Source organism: Coregonus lavaretus (genome assembly GCF_964263955.1).
Source record: "Coregonus lavaretus genome assembly, chromosome: 12".
NCBI lineage: Eukaryota > Metazoa > Chordata > Actinopteri > Salmoniformes > Salmonidae > Coregonus > Coregonus lavaretus.
In genome coordinates, this window is record NC_139999.1 from 56713076 (window position 1) to 56734510 (window position 21435).

The 21435-nt window shown below is 43.7% G+C and overlaps 1 protein-coding gene across 2 annotated transcripts in view; it reads right to left on the reverse strand.

Moving 5' to 3' along the window:
• Positions 1-7710: 7710 nt before the first annotated feature.
• The window catches only part of mtss1 (MTSS I-BAR domain containing 1), a 128905-nt gene continuing 115180 nt past the window's right edge, over positions 7711-21435 (reverse strand). Inside the window, exons 11-14 of one of the 2 annotated variants that reach the window (XM_084173738.1) lie at positions 18946-19065; positions 18176-18329; positions 15025-15051; positions 7711-12265 (exon numbers count right to left, since the gene is read on the reverse strand). In XM_084173738.1, coding sequence (XP_084029864.1) covers positions 11187-12265; positions 15025-15051; positions 18176-18329; positions 18946-19065 — 1380 coding nt within the window. In that variant the 3' untranslated portion in view covers positions 7711-11186. The remainder of the gene's footprint in view (positions 12266-15024; positions 15052-18175; positions 18330-18945; positions 19066-21435) is intronic. The other variant, XM_084173739.1, reaches the window with a different exon arrangement.

The following is a 21435-nucleotide window of genomic DNA, read 5'->3' on the forward strand; positions in this document are numbered from 1 at the left end:
CATAAATTAGGGCCTAATGAATTTATTTCAATTGACTGATTTTCTTAAATGAACTGTAACTCAGTAAAAAAAATTGAAATTGATGCATGTTGCATTTATATTTTTGTTCATTATAGTTTCAATGAATGTATTTTTGTTTTGAGAATGCAACTACATTTTGAAAATGCATTTACTGTTTCACAAAAGGCCACAGTTCTGTCTTGAGAACACTGTAGTAAAAACATTGCTCCAATGAATGTTTGTACGCGATTGAGAAAAACTGTAAAGAGCTTTGCTTTGGTGTGGATTTAGGCCTACACATTACTATCAGTTGTGTTCCTCCATCGTATTCACCTTAACTTGTTTATTTTGTGGATTGTGTTTCTGTGAGCCAATGGAAAGTCTACAAAATTAAGCGCAAACCATCCTTTGTATTCAATACATGGAATTGGATTGTGATGATCCCGATGAATGAATCCTACTTCTTTACAATATTAATGTATTTATGTTTTGAAAAAGTCCACAGAGTTCGGTGTCTTGTGGACTCGGTATTGAAAATGTTGTACTACATTGCAATAGACTATCAGTGTACTATAGTATGTACTGTGGTGCGTACAATGGTAGGCCTACAAATAAATGCATGTGTACTATGATAACTTTGTAAATAATGGCAATTATTTATCCATATTACTCTACCGTGCAATGACAATCATGTACATAATGTGATGTACAGTAAATATGTAGCCATTAAAAATCTGACGTATCGTGATGGAAAGCTGGAAATCATTCGATGAATAAGAACATTTTATTCATGAAAATAAATCCTTGTTAACAACCTCATGAAAAAATACTTACGTTTACTATATCATTATGTAGTACACTGTATTAAACTGTAGTATACTATACTACACACTGTATTGATATGCTAATATTTAACTTGCATATTGTATACCCTGCCTATTCCCCTCCCCGTATACCAATTTGTGCAACCCATGAGTGAGAAACCTACATGCCAAGTACAGTTGAAGTCGGAAGTTTACATACACTTTAGTTGGAGTCATTAAAACTAGTTTTTCAACCACTCCACACATTTCTTGTTAACGAACTAATGTTTTGGCAAGTCGGTTAGGACATCTACTTTGTGCATGACAAGTAATTTTCCCAACAATTGTTTACAGACAGATTATTTCACTTATAATTCACTGTATCACAATTCCAGTGGGTCAGAAGTTTACATACACTAAGTTGACTGTGCCTTTTAAACAGCTTGGAAAATTCCAGAAAATGATGTCATGGCTTTAGAAGCTTCAGATAGGCTAATTGACATCATTTGAGTCAATTGGAGGTGTACCTGTGGATGTATTTCAAGGCCTACCTTCAAACTCAGTGCCTCTTTGCTTGACATCATGGGAAAATCAAAAGAAATCCCAGAACAAGTAAATCCCAGAACAACAGCAAAGGACCTTGTGAAGATGCTGGAGAAAACAGGTACAAAAGTATCTATATCTACAGTAAAACAAGTCCTATATTGACATAACCTGAAAGGCCGCTCAGGAAGGAAGAAGCCACTGCTCCAAAACCGCCATAAAAAAATCCAGACTATGGTTTGCAACTGCATATGGGGACAAAGATCGTACTTTTTGGAGAAATGTCCTCTGGTCTGATTAAACAAAAATAGAACTGTTTGGCCATAATAATCATTATGTTTGGAGGAAAAAGGGGGGAATTGCAAGCCGAGGAACACAATCTCAACCATGAAGCACAGGGGTGGCAGCATCATGCTGTGGGGGTGCTTTGCTGTAGGAGGGACTGGTGCACTCCACAAAATAGATGGCATCATGAGGAAGGAAAATGATGTGGATATATTGAAGCAACATCTCAAGACGTCAGTCAGGAAGTTAAAGCGTGGTCGCAAATGGACAATGACCCCAAGCATACTTCCAAAGTTGTGGAAAAATGGCTTAAGGACAACAAAGTCAAGGTATTGGAGTGGCCATCACAAAGCCCTGACCTCAAACCTATAGAACATTTGTGGGCAGAACTGAAAAAGCGTGTGCGAGCAAGGAAGCCTACAAACCTGACTCAGTTACACCAGCTCTTTCAGGAGGAATGGGCCAAAATTCACCCAACTTATTGTGGGAAGCTTGTGGAAGGCTACCCGATACGTTTGACCCAAGTTAAACAATTTAAAGGCAATGCTACCAAATACTAATTGAGTGTATGTCAACTTCTGACCCACTGGGAATGTGATGAAAGAAATAAAAGCTTAAATAAATCACTCTCTCTACTATTATTCTGACATTTCACATTCTTAAAATAAAAAGTGGTGATCCTAGCTGACCTAAGACAGGGAATTTTTACTAGGATTAAATGTCAGGAAACGTGAAAAACTGAGTTTACATTTATTTGGCTAAGGTGTACAGTGGGGGAAAAAAGTATTTAGTCAGCTACCAATTGTGCAAGTTCTCCCACTTTAAAAGATGAGAGAGGCCTGTAATTTTCATCATAGGTACACGTCAACTATGACAGACAAATTGAGAAAAAAATCCAGAAAATCACATTGTAGGATTTTTTATGAATTTATTTGCAAATTATGGTGGAAAATAAGTATTTGGTCACCTACAAACAAGCAAGATTTCTGGCTCTCACAGACCTGTAACTTCTTCTTTAAGAGGCTCCTCTGTCCTCCACTCGTTATCTGTATTAATGGCACCTGTTTGAACTTATCAGTATAAAAGACACCTGTCCACAACCTCAAACAGTCACACTCCAAACTCCACTATGGCCAAGACCAAAGAGCTGTCAAAGGACACCAGAAACAAAATTGTAGACCTGCACCAGGCTGGGAAGACTGAATCTGCAATAGGTAAGCAGCTTGGTTTGAAGAAATCAACTGTGGGAGCAATTATTAGGAAATGGAAGACATACAAGACCACTGATAATCTCCCTCGATCTGGGGCTCCACGCAAGATCTCACCCCGTGGGGTCAAAATGATCACAAGAACGGTGAGCAAAAATCCCAGAACCACATGGGGGGGGGGGCCTAGTGAATGACCTGCAGAGAGCTGGGACCAAAGTAACAAAGCCTACCATCAGTAACACACTACGCCGCCAGGGACTCAAATCCTGCAGTGCCAGACGTGTCCCCCTGCTTAAACCAGTACATGTCCAGGCCCGTCTGAAGTTTGCTAGAGTGCATTTGGATGATCCAGAAGAGGATTGGGAGAATGTCATATGGTCAGATGAAACCAAAATATAACTTTTTGGTAAAAACTCAACTCGTCGTGTTTGGAGGACAAAGAATGCTGAGTTGCATCCAAAGAACACCATACCTACTGTGAAGCATGGGGGTGGGAACATCATGCTTTGGGGCTGTTCTTCTGCAAAGGGACCAGGACGACTGATCCGTGTAAAGGAAAGAATGAATGGGGCCATGTATCGTGAGATTTCGAGTGAAAACCTCCTTCCATCAGCAAGGGCATTGAAGATGAAACGTGGCTGGGTCTTTCAGCATGACAATGATCCCAAACACACCGCCCTGGCAACGAAGGAGTGGCTTCGTAAGAAGCATTTCAAGGTCCTGGAGTGGCCTAGCCAGTCTCCAGAGCTCAACCCCATAGAAAATCTTTGGAGGGAGTTGAAAGTCTGTGTTGCCCAGCGACAGCCCCAAAACATCACTGCTCTAGAGAAGATCTGCATGGAGGAATGGGCCAAAATACCAGCAACAGTGTGTGAAAACCTTGTGAAGACTTACAGAAAATGTTTGACCTGTGTCATTGCCAACAAAGGGTATATAACAAAGTTATTGACCAAATACTTATTTTCCACAATAATTTGCAAATAAATTCATTAAAAATCCTACAATGTGATTTTCTGGAAACAAAATTCTCATTTTGTCTGTCATAGTTGACGTGTACCTATGATGAAAATTACAGGCCTCTCATCTTTTTAAGTGGGAGAACTTGCACAATTGGTGGCTGACTAAATACTTTTTTTCCCCACTGTATGTAAACTTCCGACTTCAACTGTATATACCATATATTGTGTTCCCTACAAGTTATAGAAAAGAGAAGAAGCTCTGAACCTGAATCTGTTCAGACCCTAGTCCTACCTACTTACAGGGTCATGAAACATTTTCCCTTTCAATATTTTTCCAGTAGGTTTCCTCAAGGAGAAAGCCCCCACTGCTATGTCAAAGTCAATCAAACGAAAACACTATAGTAGACACTACAGTAATGGCTGCAAAGACACTACAGTATACTACAGTAAATACTATAGTATATAAATATAGTAATACTACAGTATTTATACAATAGAATACTATAGTATTTTTTCATGTGGGCTGGGCTCTCTCTGACACCTCTTGCCCTTCCTTTCCCAACATCTTAACTGATCCAATCTGGTACACAGTCACTCTGTCATCAATTATGTGTCAGTGCGTACCGCTGCCAAGGCTTCTTCCAGTAAGAGGGTCAGCTTGCTCATCGGTTCCATCCGATCTGAGGTTGCTAGTGACTGCGCCATGACAAAGACAAGGATGACAGAAGCCAAAATACTCTCCTTTGCGCCCCGTCCCAATTAAATTCAGATGAGTTCATTCAGAAGTAAACATTGACTTTACAATCTAACTCGCAGTAACAGAGTGATAAGGATGGGTGTGTTCATATTGGACAATAAACAGTCACAACAGAAGCATTTGACCGCTGTAGTTTTCGGGCAGTTATGGAGAAGGGGTAGCTTAGCCTGTCTGTCTGACTCATTAATCATCATAGAGAGTGAGAGAAAAAGTACACTCACACAGCAAGAGACAGAGACAAAGAGAGAGAGATTGAGTGAGAGAGTGGCGTTTCACCTCCAGAGGACTTGTTGTTGTGATAAAGACTAACAGGTCAGATGATCCATATAACAACAATAAAGCAGGAAATGATGGATTAACGGTCTGATTATATATGGTCCTTTGACAGTCTCACTGTCAAGATCAAGTTGCCATTTTGAAAACAGAGAGTCAAGGTTTTTAATTGACATTATCCAAAGCGCTTTAAGAAAGATCACATTTCATATGACACTATATTGTTTCCTTTACAAAGGCTGTTAGGTGGGAATACCCCAGCTGAGACTGATGCCTCCATTCATGACTTCATTATGTTAATCTGTGACAGAAATGATTATATTCAATATTTGACCTAAGATTACGCGGTCATATTGTCATTCGGCAATCAAGTTTATCACTCTGCTCCTAATCTATACACCTTCTCATTGTGCTGCATTTGATATGTCAACCAGCTACACTGTATTTAGAGGGTTTCAAATGTCACAAGCTCAAAATACATATTGGGTAACTGAGGAAAAGGTTTAAAGGATTTTAACTCCTCAGGTACTTCTCACAGTAACAAGAGGACTCAGTATGGTGGTATTGTTTTTCGTAGGGTATTGCCGATTTAGTGACACTGCCTTGGAGTACGGTGGTCCGCTGCTAAGCGAAGATAGTTGTCCTATTCAAGCCGTGTCGATAAGTGAAGCTGTGCGACTTTAATGAATGCATCTCCATTGAGTGAACAAAGGAAGAATGGCCAGTTTCATATGATATAATTTCCACTGATGCTATAAAATAAATACTTGATTGAGTGATGGGAAACGTACAATAACGTTGGATAAGTAAGTCAGCTACTGTGAGGATTTCCGAGACATCAGCCACAATAGACGAACAGATGCACTAGCCACAAGAAACTCAATATGCTGCCAATGCAAGGCACGAGCAATGACACGCACACTTATTTAAGCATAGCATAACACTGCTGAAGGAATCACAATAGGTTCCATTGACTGGGTGCGCCGAGAGTGCTGAATCACGAGTCGAGCTAAAAACTCCCAAAGGATTAGTGCTGTTGGAGTTACACAAATAGTATGGGGGGTGAGAGAGGGAGAGAGTTGAGTTGAGAGTTCCCGGTTCTGCTGGGGATCTGGAGGAAAGTTCAAAGCTTGTATCTCTCTCTGTGTGCCTGTGGTTAGGACAGCTGAGGGACTAGGGAGAGAGCACAGAGCCAAAACCAGGGTTGAGTTGACTCACTCGGTATTGACATACACAGGCCCACATCAAGGGAATGACCACACACTGAGTCACCTCCGTTATACAGCAGCTCCAGGAGTAGCAGGCAGCGAGAGAGCACTTAACCCCCACTTATGCTGCAAGGAAAGGGGAATGAGCCTGGTGAGCTATCAGTTATCATCAAACAGAAATGGACTTCCGAGTGGAGTTGAGTGGAGGGAGGGGAAGGGAACGATCTGCAGTGATTTCACTCAGATTTTACAAATTTATACAAAACCATCATTGAGAAGTCCAGATTTGTTTGAATAAGACATCAGGGAATGGCTGGTATGCCTCTGGTCTTTGGCCAACTGGAGTAGGTAGAAGTTGTCCCTAACCAGTGATAGAGGATAAGATTTTTGAATCCCTCTAACGGGTTAAAGACATGCTCCAGTACTTTGTCGACTAAGAAATACTTTTTTTAACCTCCCGCTTTGGGCTGGATGTGTCAATGTGTAGTTCATACATGAATAATCTACGAGCAGAATTACTGTTTACCCTCAATTAGCCACGAAATCCCTAGGTCGAAAGTGACTGTTTTCTTGAAGCTGTGCTGTGCCATTTTCCCTACATTTCCCCCCACGTGGGCCAGCCGCCTAACAATTCGAGTTCTAGTCAATGAGCTCCAGCCCCTCGCATTTGAGTGACAGCTAGCAAGAGGCCTGCCAAGCATTATCCAATGAGGTTGCAGGGTGGGCCCAACGGCTCAGTGGACGCAGCAGAGAGAGAGAGCAATAACGTGGTGCACATATGTGACGTAGTATGCAATTTTTCAGGGGACCACAAAGTACCGGATAATCTCTTTATGGTTAGTATTTGGGGTAGGGTTATCTGATGCTAGATCTTGGGTAGGATGGGTGCAATTTCTACCTTGAGACTCGATTTGTAATGAGTACTGTGCTACTGTACATGTATGCCAATGGTGGTGTGTGATGCCCCCCAGTGGCCCAGAGTGAGAACACGTCACACGGTCACGCGGCAGAGCAATAGTCGTGCAATCCTGCCCTACATGAGATCATCCCACTCTTATTACCTGCCAGTTACTGTGCAGCGCTGTCTGCTTAGTCATGATGCATCTGCTATTATTGGGCGCGTTCCTACGTTTAGACGTTGCTGACAGATCTTACAACGCATGGATAGGTATTTTAAGTATCAGCTAACCACGTTATATTAATTTGTCAGTCGATGACACAGTCGATGACGTGGCACGCAACCATTGGTTGTTGTGTCACCTCGCTAACTGTGGAATGCACCCATTTTCTAGTGTGTGTGTGTGTCAGTGTGAGACAGGGGGACGAGTCATTACAATTTTTTTGGTCTCTGTGTCCGGTATGAAGGAAGTTAGAGGTAATTTTGCGAGCCAATGCTAATTAGCATTAGCGCATTGACTGGAAGTCTATGGGTATCTCTGTACACAGAGACATAAAAATGGTATCCACAAGTTCATCTGACTCAGGGGATGAAGATAAAGGGCCTTATTGCCAAAATCCCAAAGTAGCCCTTTAAACAAATACAGATTGAGAAAGAAAGTCCTCACACAGCTTTGTTACCAGACTAGACCACAGCTGTAAACAAACAGGTGACATCACAAAAATGAGTGTTCGACCTTTGAGATAAAAAAAAACAAAAAAAACAAGACAAGGAGCAACTTTTTGAATGCATTTATATTTTTTAAACCCACATTACTTTTCATTTAAGGCTTCAGCTTCACTACACAGGCGCATTTGTGACATTGCAATTGAACGCTTTTACAATGAGAGATCAACTCCATTTAGAGAATAGGATCAACAGAAGGGTTGGTCAGTCGGAGCTCTATGGGGCGGCTTTGGGGTCAAGATCGGCAGGAAAGGGCTTTAGTGTCCATTTGATATTTTCTAAATGTATTGTCAACTCTCACCAAGTCTCAGTCTCTCACACACTGCCGGTGAGTGGCCTTGGTAACAGACTAGAAAGCCTGGGTCCCAAATGGCACCCTATACACTGCACTACTTTTGACCAGAACCCATTGGTCAAGGTCAAGGTAAATAACTGGAACATGGCTTTTAGAACATGCTTTGGGCCTGAAAAGGATCCTTCAAAATAGAAATGTTACATTCATACAAACCTTCTTAAAAGTTAGTCTATACAACGGAATTTGGATCATTTCTTTCACTAAAACGGAAGAAAAAAATATATCTCTGGGCTCTTCTCAGTATAACACAAATCTTATCGGATAACATACAATTAACCCAACAGAGAGGGAATGTCCCAGCTCAGCTGCCCCATAATTTGACTATCCACGACCCCCGCTCATTCTGCTAGGGCATTGCCGCTTCATACTTTGGGGTTAGGGAGATATGCGCACTGTACTGTAATTACCATTCGCAGCCTAGAACTTGAACTTAAAGCTGTGGATCAAATGAAGCCCGATATTGCTTTAAAGCTGCTTGAGTCAGGTGGTGTGGTGTGGTCTGAACCTATCCTGTAACAAAGGCCATTGTAGTTCCTCTGGAGGGAGGGGGGGGGGGCGTTTCTCGCGGCAACATGAAGAGGCCAGAGACGAGGTGGGCGCACAATGGCTAAACCGGCCAATGGGGTCATTCCATGCACCCGGTGAAAGGTGTGAGGCAGCGAGTGGTGTCAGGTAATTGGGCCTCCTACACAAATCGGGAGGTTCAAAATAAAAATAAAAGAGGGAGGGATGGGGGGACGTGAGACGGAGGAGAGAATAACCCAGCCCAGCTGGGTGCCGAGTCTCCTTTAATGTTGGGGGAGAGGGATATGCACTTAGCGGAGGAGTCTGTATTTTACGATAGCTTCTCTGGTTACACCGCTCTCTCTCTCTATACATTTGAGGGGAGGATATTTTCAGGGAAGAGTAGCTATGTGTAAAGGCTAGAAGGTCCAAAGGTCCCAAACCCCCACACATTTAAAGTGGTTCGGTTAAGACGAACAAAAATGGTCAACATATTCTAAATGCAATATCACTCATTTGCCTTTAATCAAATGATTTCACAACCTCCTCCCCCACGGTGTGATTAACAGTTGGGTGGGGCTCACATTCCAGGAACAGCCCAAAACCACTTTAACCCACAGCACAGAGCCCGGAAAACTGTTGCCACTCCACAAACAGCGAGTCTCCTCACATGACTTCTATGGTTCGTAAGTTGTTTCGAAAGCTTGCTTGGTCAGCAACATCGGTTATCATATCATTAGAAAAATTGATATTTCCTAATATCTTAATATGGCCAGTGAGTGCATCATGTGTCAGGGGGGAGAGGAGTCAGTGGTTCATCTAGGCTGGGATTGGCATGTCACAATAGCACCATATGTTCCTCATAAAATAGACTGATTACCCTGAAATAATGTTTTTAAAAAACTTGAACATTAACCAGAACTCCAACCTCAGGTAGACTTGATATAGGGAGGATATCTAGCAGAGGTGCTAAACTTACGGGGAACCGGGCCATCAGAAACTACACCAGATACATCACTAAATCAATGTGCTTGGCAATGTGAAGAACGTCTCAAGATACACTGAGTTTACAAAACATTAAGGACATCTTCCTAATATTGAGTTGCCCCCCCCTTTACCCTCAGAACAGCCTCAATTCGTCAGGGCATGGACTTAAATATTTTGTCTTGCCCGTTCACCTTCTGAATAGCACTCATACACAATCCATGTCTCAAGGCTTAAAAATCCTTCTTTAACCTGTCTCCTCCCCTTCATCTACACTGATTGAAGTGGATTTAACAAGTGACATCAATAAGAGATCATAGCTTTTACTTGGTTTCACCTGGTTAGTCTATGTAATGGAAAGAGCAGGTGTTCTTAATGTTTTGTTCACTCAGTGTATATTAGCGCTGGGATTGAGTGCATTGCAGTCCTCCTCATCCCACACAATGGTGGCTTTACTTTCCAGCTCAAGGAGCTTACGGTACATAAGTCCTGACCCCTGCTATCAAAAGCCCCACAAAGCCCTTTGTTGACCCAGTGACCCCTCTCTGCCCTGCAGTGCAAGCCTCTGATTGGCTCAAACACTGGTACAGTCGACCGCCACACAGAAGGTGAAGAAGTGTGTGTTTGATTTAGAGAGAAAAATAAGTCAACTGAATACATAGAAAAGCCAGCTCGAAGCATTTCAAGCCATTGTGGACCTAACAGTACATGGAGAGTGATTGAGCTCACGTGATCACATCATGAACGAGATCCAGATGAGAAAGCTATAGAGGTTTAAGTCCTGTGTCCGATTCTTCAGTCTCCTCTTCCTTTTCAAAGTGACTGTCTTTAAATTTACCTCAGGGGATCATTCAGGACACGTCCACTGTTTCAGTCTTTGCCATTGAGACTGCCCCTGGATCAGAACTTGAGCTGCCAAGCCTGATTCAGGAGCTCCGTCCGTGTCCTTTTACACAGGTCCTAGTACAGGCGAAAAAGCAGGACCTCTTCATTTTGACCCTGCGCTTGTTCTTTATACAAAAATAAGACTACGAGAAAAGATGCCATTGCTATTTCGTCGACTAATAAAAAAAAAACATCTGCATATCACGCTAATATATACATATGTGTGGGTTTCTATTGGTTCCGACCATGAAGGTGATGATAAGACTAAGTAAGCAAAGCATTTTCTTATTTTCTCAACAATATATAAACATAGAACTTTATAATATATGACCCTCAAACTCAACTCTGGACCTTGAATCCAGTTCCACTGCTTTTTTAAATGGTTTCCTTCTAATCAGGCACTGATTTAGACCTGGAACACCACGTGTGTATAATTAATTATCAGGTAGAACAGAAAACCAGCAGGTTCCGGACCTCGTAGGGTAAGAGTTGAATACCCCTGATCTATGACCTCAAATGCTTTTATATAGCCAACACGTATCCTCGTATGTATAAACATCTTAAATTACAGAGCGATAAAGAGGCCATATTCACCTACGACTCCATCTGAGGAAGATTATAATAATCATTTGATTGGAGAGAGGGAAGCCTTTTACACCAGACCAAATTTCCAAAAAGGCAACATCCTTTTTTATTCTCAGGAGAAAATATAATAATAATATATATTGGAAACGGGGCAAAAAGAAAAGCAAGAACCGTAAAACAAAACGATGACAACCTACACTGGTAGGGAGGGGCTCATTTGAGATGGCTGGCCGGGGGGATGAAGGGGGCAGAGCGGTCGTTGGTCAGGGTCCGACGCAGTTTCACTCCCCGGATCATGGTGACCATGTGACCTCCGCCACCCCAGGGCTCCTCCGCGTCAGGGGGCTGCTGGGGGGGCTGGCAGTGCCCGCTCTCCACCAGCTGGTTGGCAGTGGCAGACGTATTGTGTTGTTGTGGGAGATGAGACTGCTGCTGAATCGGTTGCTGCTGCTGCTGAATCGGTTGTTGTTGTTGTTGTTGTTGTTGTTGTTGTTGTTGTTGTTGTTGTTGTTGTAGGAGCTGCTGTTGCTGAAGTTGCTTTTGATGTTGGAGCTTCTGTTGTTGCTGCTGCTGGAGCTGCTGTTGGTACAGTTGTTGTTGCTGGAACCGTTGCTGAAATTGAAACGGCTGCTGCTGTTGTTGTGTCTGGGGCTGCTGTTGATACCGCTGCTGCTGTTGGTTGTACTGCAGGTGCTGCTGCTGGTACTGCTTTTGCTGCTGCTGGTGCAGGGCGTACTGCTGCTGCTTGCTCAGCTGGTACAGCTGCTCCGAGCTGCCCATGGGAACTGGCGCCTGGCCCGGGATCAGCGAGTAGTAGGGTGACGTGGACGAAGAATGGTGCAAGGGCATGGCACTCAGGCTCTGGGTGGACGTGCACAGGCTGTGCTTGGCGTGGACCAGTCCGTGGTCCACCGTCCTGCTCATACCCACACCACCCTCTGGTGGCCCCATGTCCCCATTGCTCCCGCTGTCCCCCTCTCCTCCTACGCCCAGGGCTTTGAGGGGCACCTGGGGGGTGCAGATGGGGATGGGCACACCGCCACTGATGGTGCCGCGGCGGTAGGCAGGCTTGGAGGAGGGCTTGCGGCGGATGGTGGCAGTGTGCGACTGGCACAAGCCCAGCGGCTCGGGCTCGGCCAGCAAGCTGACTGTGGAGGCGGGTCGCTTGCTCTGGATCATCTTGCGGTACTGCAGGCTGAGGTCGCTGTTGCGCGGGATGGTGGAGGACTTGTCAAAGTCAGGCGGGCCATGGTGCGCCTCCTCGCCCCCGTGCAGGGAGATGTAGTCGTAGTCTGGTGGGTAGAGAAGGAGGGAGAGAGGGATAAAGGAGGGGTGAGGAGGAGGAGGAACAAGAGTAAGCCTGTGGTTCCTTGGAGTGGAGGAACACATAATGCATTTCTTTCCTAACTGGGGAAAAAAAACATGGTAAGAAAGCAGACGCTTTTGCCTGGGGTGGAAAATCTGACCTGATGCATTCCATTATAAACCAAGAGCAAGAATGTTCCGTGGCACAAAGCTCTTCTACGCTAAAGTTAGTATTTTTAGTACGTCAGACTGCATTGAAGACTTGACGTATTTGGTGGGAATCAGACGTGTAAAACGTATTAGAGAACCACAGAAACTCTAAGAGTCCAGATTTGCCCCAAACATAATAACCTAATTATGTCTGCATCCCAAATTTCACCCTATTCCCTATCTAGTGATCACATTTTGACATAGGGCTCTGTATCAATGCTGAATCACTGGCCAGTTTGTGACAGGAAGTAAAAAAATATATAAAGAAAAATACAACAGTAGTATCTGATGAGGAAGAAATTAGGGTGAGTGTGTGTTTGTCTGTGTATGATAAGGGGGTGAGTCAGCACGGAGCGGTGACCTGTTATCAGGCGATGATGGTAAACACACTAAAACACCATTTCCGGGCAGTACCACATACGCAAAACATGTGCGTATGCCCAATCACTCACATAAGAACTCCACTCATCCACTTACGCAAAGGTTTTGTCTCTCCTTCACATCTCACTCACAAACACCTACAGTTGAAGTCGGGAAGTTTACATCTTAGCCAAATACATTTAAACTCAGTTTTTCACAATTCCTGACATTTAATCCTAGTAAACATTCCCTGTCTTAGGTCAGTTAGGATCACCACTTTATTTTAAGAATGTGAAATACCGGGGCGGCAGGTAGCTTAGTGGTTAAGAGCGTTGTGCCAGTAACCGAAAGGTCGCTGGTTCTAATCCCCAAGCCGACTAGGTGAAAAATCTGTCGATGTGCCCTTGAGCAAGGCACTTAACCCTGATTGCTCCTGTAAGTCGCTCTGGATTAGAGCGTCTGCTAAATGACTAAAATGTAAATGTAATGTCAGAATAATAGTAGAGAGAATGATTTATTTCAGCTTTTATTTATTTCATCACATTCTCAGTGGATCAGAAGTTTACATACACTCAATTAGTATTTGGTAGCATTGCCTTTAAGTTGTTTAACTTGGGTTAAACGTTTCGGGTAGCCTTCCACAAGCTTCCCACAATAAGTTGGGTGAATTTTGGCCCATTCCTCCTGACAGAGCTGGTGTAACTGAGTCAGGTTTGTAGGCCTCCTTTCTCGCACACACCTTTTCAGTTCTGCCCACACATTTTCTATAGGATTGAGGTCAGAGCTTTGTGATGGCCACTCCAATACCTTGACTTTGTTGTCCTTAAGCCATTTTGCCACAACTTTGGAAGTATGTTTGGGGTCATTGTCCATTTGGAAGACCCATTTGCGACCAATCTTTAACTTCCTGACTGATTTCTTGATGTTGCTTCAATATATCCACATAATTTTCCTTCCTCATGATGCCATCTATTTTGTGAAGTGCACAAAGCAGCCCCACAGCATGATGCTGCCACCCCGTGCTTCACGGTTGGGATGGTGTTCTTCGGCTTGCAAGGCACCACCTTTTTCCTCCAAACATAACGATGGTCATTATGGCCAAACAGTTCTATTTTTGTTTAAATCAGACCAGAGGACATTTCTCCAAAAATAATGATCTTTGTCCCCATGTCCAGTTGCAAACCGTAGTCTGGCTTTTTTATGGCGGTTTTGGAGCAGTGGCTTCTTCCTTGCTGAGCGGCCTTTCAGGTTATGTCGATATAGGACTGGTTTTACTGTGGATATAGATAATTTTGTACCTGTTTCCTCCAGCATCTTCACAAGGTCCTTTGCTGTTGTTCTGGGATTGATTTGCACTTTTCGCACCAAAGTACGTTCATCTCTAGGAGACAGAACGTGTCTCCTTGCTGAGCGGTATGATGGCTGTGTGGTCCCTTGGGTGTTTATACTTGCGTACTATTGTTTGTACAGATGAACGTGGTACCTTCAGGCGTTTGGATATTGCTCCCAAGGATGAACCAGACTTGTGGAGGTCTACAATTTCTTTTGATTTTCCCATGATGTCAAGCAAAGAGGCACTGAGTTTGAAGGTAGGCCTTGAAATACATCCACAGGTACACCTCCAATTGACTCAAATTATGTCAATTAGCCTATCAGAAGCTTCTAAAGCCATTACATCATTTTCTGGAATTTTCCAAGCTGTTTAAAAGGCACAGTCAACTTAGTGTATGTAAACTTCTGACCCACTGGAATTGTGATACAGTGAATTATAAGTGAAATAATCTGTCTGTAAACAATTGTTGGAAAAATTACTTGTGTCATGCACAAAGTAGATGTCCTAACCGACATGCCAAAACTATAGTTTGTTAACAAGAAATGTGTGGAGTGGTTTTAAAAATGACTCCAACCTAAGTGTATGTAATCTTCCAACTTCAACTGTACATACACACAGGGGGTCACACGCAGACGCACAGACACGTATACGGGTTACACACACACACACACACCAAATGTTCTACGCTAACGCTTTCCTTTCACTAGCAAAAGGCCATTTGATGTGATGAGGAGAACTCACACAGCACAGATGTCACACTAAATCACTGTGGATGATCTTGTCATTTCACTTGTGAGGAACAGAGAGGCGACAAATCTAAACAGTAATGGACAAGAAACCTACCATAAAGAGGAAGCTCTTTCTTTATAGCTGAAAAAGAATATAGAATTGCATTTAACTTATATACAAAAAGAAAAACAACTTATTGTGAGCTCATTTTCTATTATCAAAAGCAACAGATATGTTGAATGGGGGGGATGCTTCACAAAAGTGACAATCTAGCACCATGATGCTTTGAGAGGGATCAAACTGGAGTAAAATAACATTCTCGGGTTGTAGGCATTGTCCCTGATAACCTATGTATGGCTTTACATCTCGGCATACAGGCTTTTATACAACAAACAAGATACCGCATGAGACAATTATAATTTTTTGTGTACTTTTACCCCTTTTTCTCCCCAATTTCGTGATATCCCATTGGTAGTTACAGTCTTGTCCCATCGCTGCAACTCCCCTACGGACTCGAGAGAGGCGAAGGTCGAGAGCCATGCGTCCTCCGAAACACGACCCTGCCAAGCCGCACTGCTCGCTTAACCCGGAAGCCAGCCGCACCAATGTGTCGGAGGAAACACCATCCAGCTGGCGACCGAAGTCAGCTTGCAGGCGCCCGGCCCACCACAAGGAGTAGCTAGAACGCGATGGGACAAGGAACTCACGGCCGGCCAAACCCTCCCCTAACCCGGACGACGCTGGGCCAATTGTGCGCCGCCTCAGGGGTCTCCCAGTCACGGCCGGCAGTGACACAGCCTGGGATCTAACCCGGGGCTGTAGTGACGCCTTAAGCACTGCGATGCAGTGCCTTAGACCGCTGCACCACTCGGGAGGCCCCTGCACGAGACAATATTATCACGATACTTACAGTGCATTCGTAAAGTATTCAGACCCCTCGACTTTTTCCACATTTTGTTACATTACAACCTTATTCTAAAATTGATTAAATTATTTTTCTCCCTAATCAATCTACATTACCCCATAACGTTTGACATTTTTGCACATTTATTAAATATAAAAAACATAAATATCTTATTTACATAAGTATTCAGACCCTTTGCTATGAGACTCGAAATTTAGCTCAGCTGCATCCTGTTTCCATTGATCATCCTTGAGATGTTTCTACAACTTGGAGTCCACCTGTGGTAAATTCAATTGAACATGATTTGGAAAGGCACACACCTGTCTATATAAGCTCCCACAGTTGACAGTGCATGTCAGAGCAAAAACCAAGCCGTAATGTCGAAGGAATTTTCCGTAGAGCTCCTAGACAGGATTGTGTCGAGGCACAGATCTGGGGAAGGGTATCAAAAAATGTCTGCAGCATTGAAGGTCCCCAAGAACATAAATGTCCATCACTCTTAAATGGAAAAAGTTTGGAACCACCAAGACTCTTCCTAGAGCTGGCCGCCCGGCCAAACTGAGCAATCGGGGGAGAAGGGCCTTGGTCAGGGAGGTGACCAAGAACCCGATGGTCACCTACAGAGCTACAGAGTTCCTCTGTGGAGATGGGAGAACCTTCCCGAAGGACAATCATTTCTGCAGCACTCCACCAATCAAGCTTTTATGGTATAGTGGCCAGACGGAAGCCACTCCTCAGTAGAAGGCATATGACAGCCCCCTTGGAGTTTGCCATAAGGCACCTAAAGACTCTCAGACCATGAGAAACAAGATTCTCTGGTCTGATGAAACCAAGATTCAACTCTTTGGCCTGAATACCAAGCGTCACGTCTGGAGGAAACCTGGCACTATCCCTACGGTGAAGCATGGTGGTGGCAGCATCATGCTGTGGGGATGTTTTTCAGTGGCAGGGAGTGGGAGACCAGTCAGGATCGAGGGAAAGATGAACTGAGCACAGTACAGAGAGATCCTTGATGAAAACCTGCTCCAGCACGCTCAGGACCTCAGACTGGGGTGAAGGAGTGGCTTCGGGACAAGTCTCTGAATGTCCTTGAGTGGCCCAGCCAGAGCCCGGACTTGAACCCGATCTAACATCTCTGGAGATACCTGAAAATAGCTGTGCAGCGACGCTCCCCATCCAACCTGACAGAGCTTGAGAAGATCTGCAGAAAATGATGGGAGAAACTCCCCAAATACAGGTGTGCCAAGCTTGTAGCATCATACCCAAGAAGACTCGAGGCTGTAATCGCTGCCAAAGGTGATTGAATAAAGTACTGAGTAAAAGGTCTGAATAACAACCTGTTTTTGCTTTGTCACTATGAGGATGTGTGTAGATTGATCAGAAAAAACAAAACAATTGAATCAATTTTAGAATAAGGCTGCAACGTAACAAAATGTGGAGAAAGTCAAGGGGTCTGAACACTATCCGAATGCACTGTAGGTGCCGGTACAATATGTATTGCGATTCGATACTGCAATTTTATTGTGATTTGATGTTCCAAAAATATTGCTCACTGCTGCAGAGAGACAAGAGAGAGCAGGAGACAATTAGTTTTGATCAGTCGTGGAAATAAAAGTGCTGAAAACACATTGGCTCACTATTTAAAAAGAATACTGAGGAATAGCTACAGGATGAAAAATAACGCATTTTTGGCGCAGGTCTAGCCGACTAGCTCTAGCTAACGCTACCTAGCTAGGGCTGTGATAATGCTGTCGAAACAGACACAGGGATGGGACAAAAGTGAAGACGTGGTTCTGTTTTGGTTGTGAAATGACAGATGAATGCATGCGGCACACTGCAAAACGATCACAGACACACCGACAGACACATATGCAGACACACAGATAAGGCAGGTAGGAAAACAGACCGAAGAGTACAAATATAGACAATACTTCAATCATGACAAATACACAGACAGACAAACAATAAGACAAGAATGCATTATAAGATCCCAGACACCGAGACCGACTGAAGAACAGAGCTAGCTGAGCCAGAGAGAGAGAGACAGACATACATCACATTTAACATTTTAGTCATTTAGCAGACGCTCTTATCCAGAGCGACTTACAGTTAGTGAGTGCATACATTTTCATACTGGCAGACAGATAGGCAGACAGACAGAGGGACATGCACACAGTGCTGTGACCACTGGGGGATAGTAGGTTCTGGTCAAAAGTTGTGCACTAGGTAGGCATTAGGGTGCCATTTGGGACGTATCCCAGGAGTGGTGTGTGGCAGGGTTTTGGTGATGGTTGTGAGTGGTGGTCACTACTAACCGTGGCAGGGGTTTGGTGATGGTGGTGAGTGGTGGTCACTACTAACCGTGGGAGGGGATGGTGTCCTCGGAGCAGGAGGGCGTGGTGGTCTGCGTGCTGTAGCCGCTGGAGCAGTGGAGGGAGTCGTGGCTGGTGCGGGGGGCCTCAGAGTTGAGCCCTCCGCCAAGGGTCAGGGCCAGCTGCTCCCGGGCACTCTGGGGCTATGAGAGGGAGAAAGGAAGGAGGGAGGGAGGGAAGAAGATAGATCATCATTTAGGAAAAGAAAAAGAAAAGGGAAATGTGTACAAGAGAAGAGAATCCCTCCTCAACCTCTTGGCCTCTGCTGCCACCGTCAGCTGAACACTAAGAATTACACCCTAGTAAATACTGGTAGATGCAATCATGCAGTTACCACCTTTTTTTTTTGGGAAAACAAAATGAGCAACGGTAATAACGGTTACTGCCTATACTTACGTGGTTGTTAGAAGATAATTAGTTACAGCTATATATTTACCCTGGAATAATGCCTATGAAATGTAAGGTGTTTTCCATCACTTCCTGGTGGAAATATTTCTTAAGTTATTATCGTACAATTCATTAATTATGAATGGACTACAAAAAGTCTGATTGGTTTGTCAATGATTCACAAACGGAGGAATGCACTGGACCGGTGCTTATTTGCTTTAATCATTGACCATATATCAAAGTACAAACTGATAAGCATTCTATGGAGGTGCGAGTGTGTGTGTGTGTGTGTTTGTGTCTGTATGTGTATCGTGTATCTCTGCTTGTGTGTGTGCGTGCAAGTCTCTCTCTCTCTGTGGGTGTGTTTGCTACCTTTCCGGATGTGGACATGGCGCGGACCCTCTCTCCATGCTGTGTGTAGGCGTTGTGTGGAGGAGGCATGGCCGTGCCGTTCTCTGTGCCCGACCCGATCGGTCCCGACCCGCTCACCTCCTGAAACAAACCCCAACATCACATTGTGCCACTGCCAACTCAATGTACCATTAGATACAGATAGACATTCTATACACAGATGATATGATATATTCTATACTCTATAAACAGATAGATACACCATTAAATACAGACACATTGTATAATTTCAGATGGATAATTAGATTTACATAAATTCTATCATACATTCCATTATAATATATGCATATACATGACAGCTCATGCAAAAACAAAACAAGCAGTGGCCTGTTTGATGTGACCGAGAAGTGAAAGTCCACATGATAATAAATAATATGTAACAGAGGTTAATGTATCCGGGTAGGGCAGGGCAGGGCAGAGCAAACAAACACTGAAGTACAGGATGTAGACACAAGGATGGGCAGCCGATCACCGATAACGACTGGAGGGAGTTCAAGAGGCACAGTAACAGAGAATGATATATTAGAACTCTATATTACAAAAAAAGACTATATAATATATATATATATATATATATATATAATCACTATATTATTATCACAGCTCTAATATATGGGGTGAAGTGTTATTGAGAGCAATGGCTTTTAGGAGCTCTTAGGCCATCAGGAGGGGGCTAGTTGGGTTATATAGAACATCAAGTTGATAATTTTCCGTTTTCAGGTCAAATCATGGGCCGATAGTAAATTAGCGAAAGCTGTTTTTCTCCCTCTCCCACATATACAGTACTCGAACATAACCACACACTAAACACAGACACTGGAATCATTCATTTTACACAACTGGACAAGAAAAGACAACGTCACGTCACACACACCACCAAACAATACAGGGACATAGGATGCTTAACACAAGAAAGGCAGAGAGAATCATAATGACTCAAAACTAATAAAACAATGTAGTGCATTCGGAAAGTATTCAGACCCCTTGACTTTATCCACATTTTGTTACGTTACAGCCTTATTCTAAAATTGATTAAATTGTTTTTTTTCCTCATAAATCTACACACAATACCCCATAATGACAAAGCGAAAACAGGCAAAGTTATACCAAGAAAATACAAAAAAAACGAAATATCATAAGTATTCAGACCCTTTACTCAGTACTTTATTGAAGGACTTTTGGCAGTGATTACAGCCTTTAGTCTTCTTGGGTATGACGCTACAAGTTTGGCACAGCTGTATTTGGGGAGTTTCTCCCATTCTTCTCTGCAGATCCTCTCAAGCTCTGTCAGGTTGGATGGGGAGCATCGCTGCACAGCTATTTTCAGGTCTCTCCAGAGATGTTCGACCCGGTTCAAGTCCGGGCTCTGGCTGGGCCACTCAAGGACATTTCAGAGACTTGTCCCGAAGGCACTCCTGCATTGTCTTGGCTGTGTGCTTAGTGTCGTTGTCCTGTTGGAAGGTGAATCCTTCGCCCCAGTCTGAGGTCCTGAGCGCTCTGGAGCAGGTTTTCATCAAGATTCTCTGTACTTTGCTCAGTTCATCTTTCCCTCGATCCTGACTAGTCTCCCAGTCCCTGCCGCTGAAAAACAACCCCACAGCATGATGCTGCCACCACCATGCTTCGTCCTCCAGACGTGACGCTTGGCATTCAGCCAGAGTTCAATCTTGGTTCCATCAGACCAGAGAATCTTGTTTCTCATGGTCAGTCCTTTATGTGCCTTTTGGCAAACTCCAAGCGGGCTGTCATGTGTCTTTTACTGAGGAGTGGCTTCCGTCTGGCCACTCTACCATAAAGGCCTGATTGGTGGAGTGCTGCAGAAATGGTTGTCCTTCTGGAAGGTTCTCCCATCTCCACAGAGGAACTCTCTGTCACGAGTGACCACCGGGTTCTTGGTCACCTCCCTGACCAAGGCCCTTCTCCCCAGATTGCTCAGTTTGGCCGGGCGGCTAGCTCTAGGAAGAGTATTGGGGGTTCCAAACTTCTCCCATTTAAGAATGATGGAGGCCACTTTGTTCTTGGGGACCTTCAATGCTGCAGACTTTTTTTGGTACCCTAACGTAGATCTGTGCCTCGACACAATCCTGCCTCGAAGCTCTACGGACAATTCCTTCGACCTCATGGCTTGGTTTTTGCTCTGACATGCACTGTCAACTGTGGGACCTTATATAGACAGGTGTGTGCCTTTCCAGATCATGTCCAATCAATTGAATTTACCACAGGTGGACTCCAATGAAGTTGTAGAAACATCTCAAGGATGATCAATGTTAACAGGATGCACCTGAGCTCAATTTAGAGTCTCATAACAAAGGGTCTGAATACTTATGTAAATAAGGTATTTCTGTTGTTTTTTTTTAAACAGAAAACCGGTTTTCACTTTGTCATTATGGGCTACATTGATGAGGATTATAAAAAAAAAAAAAATCTATTTCAGAATGGATCTGAATACTT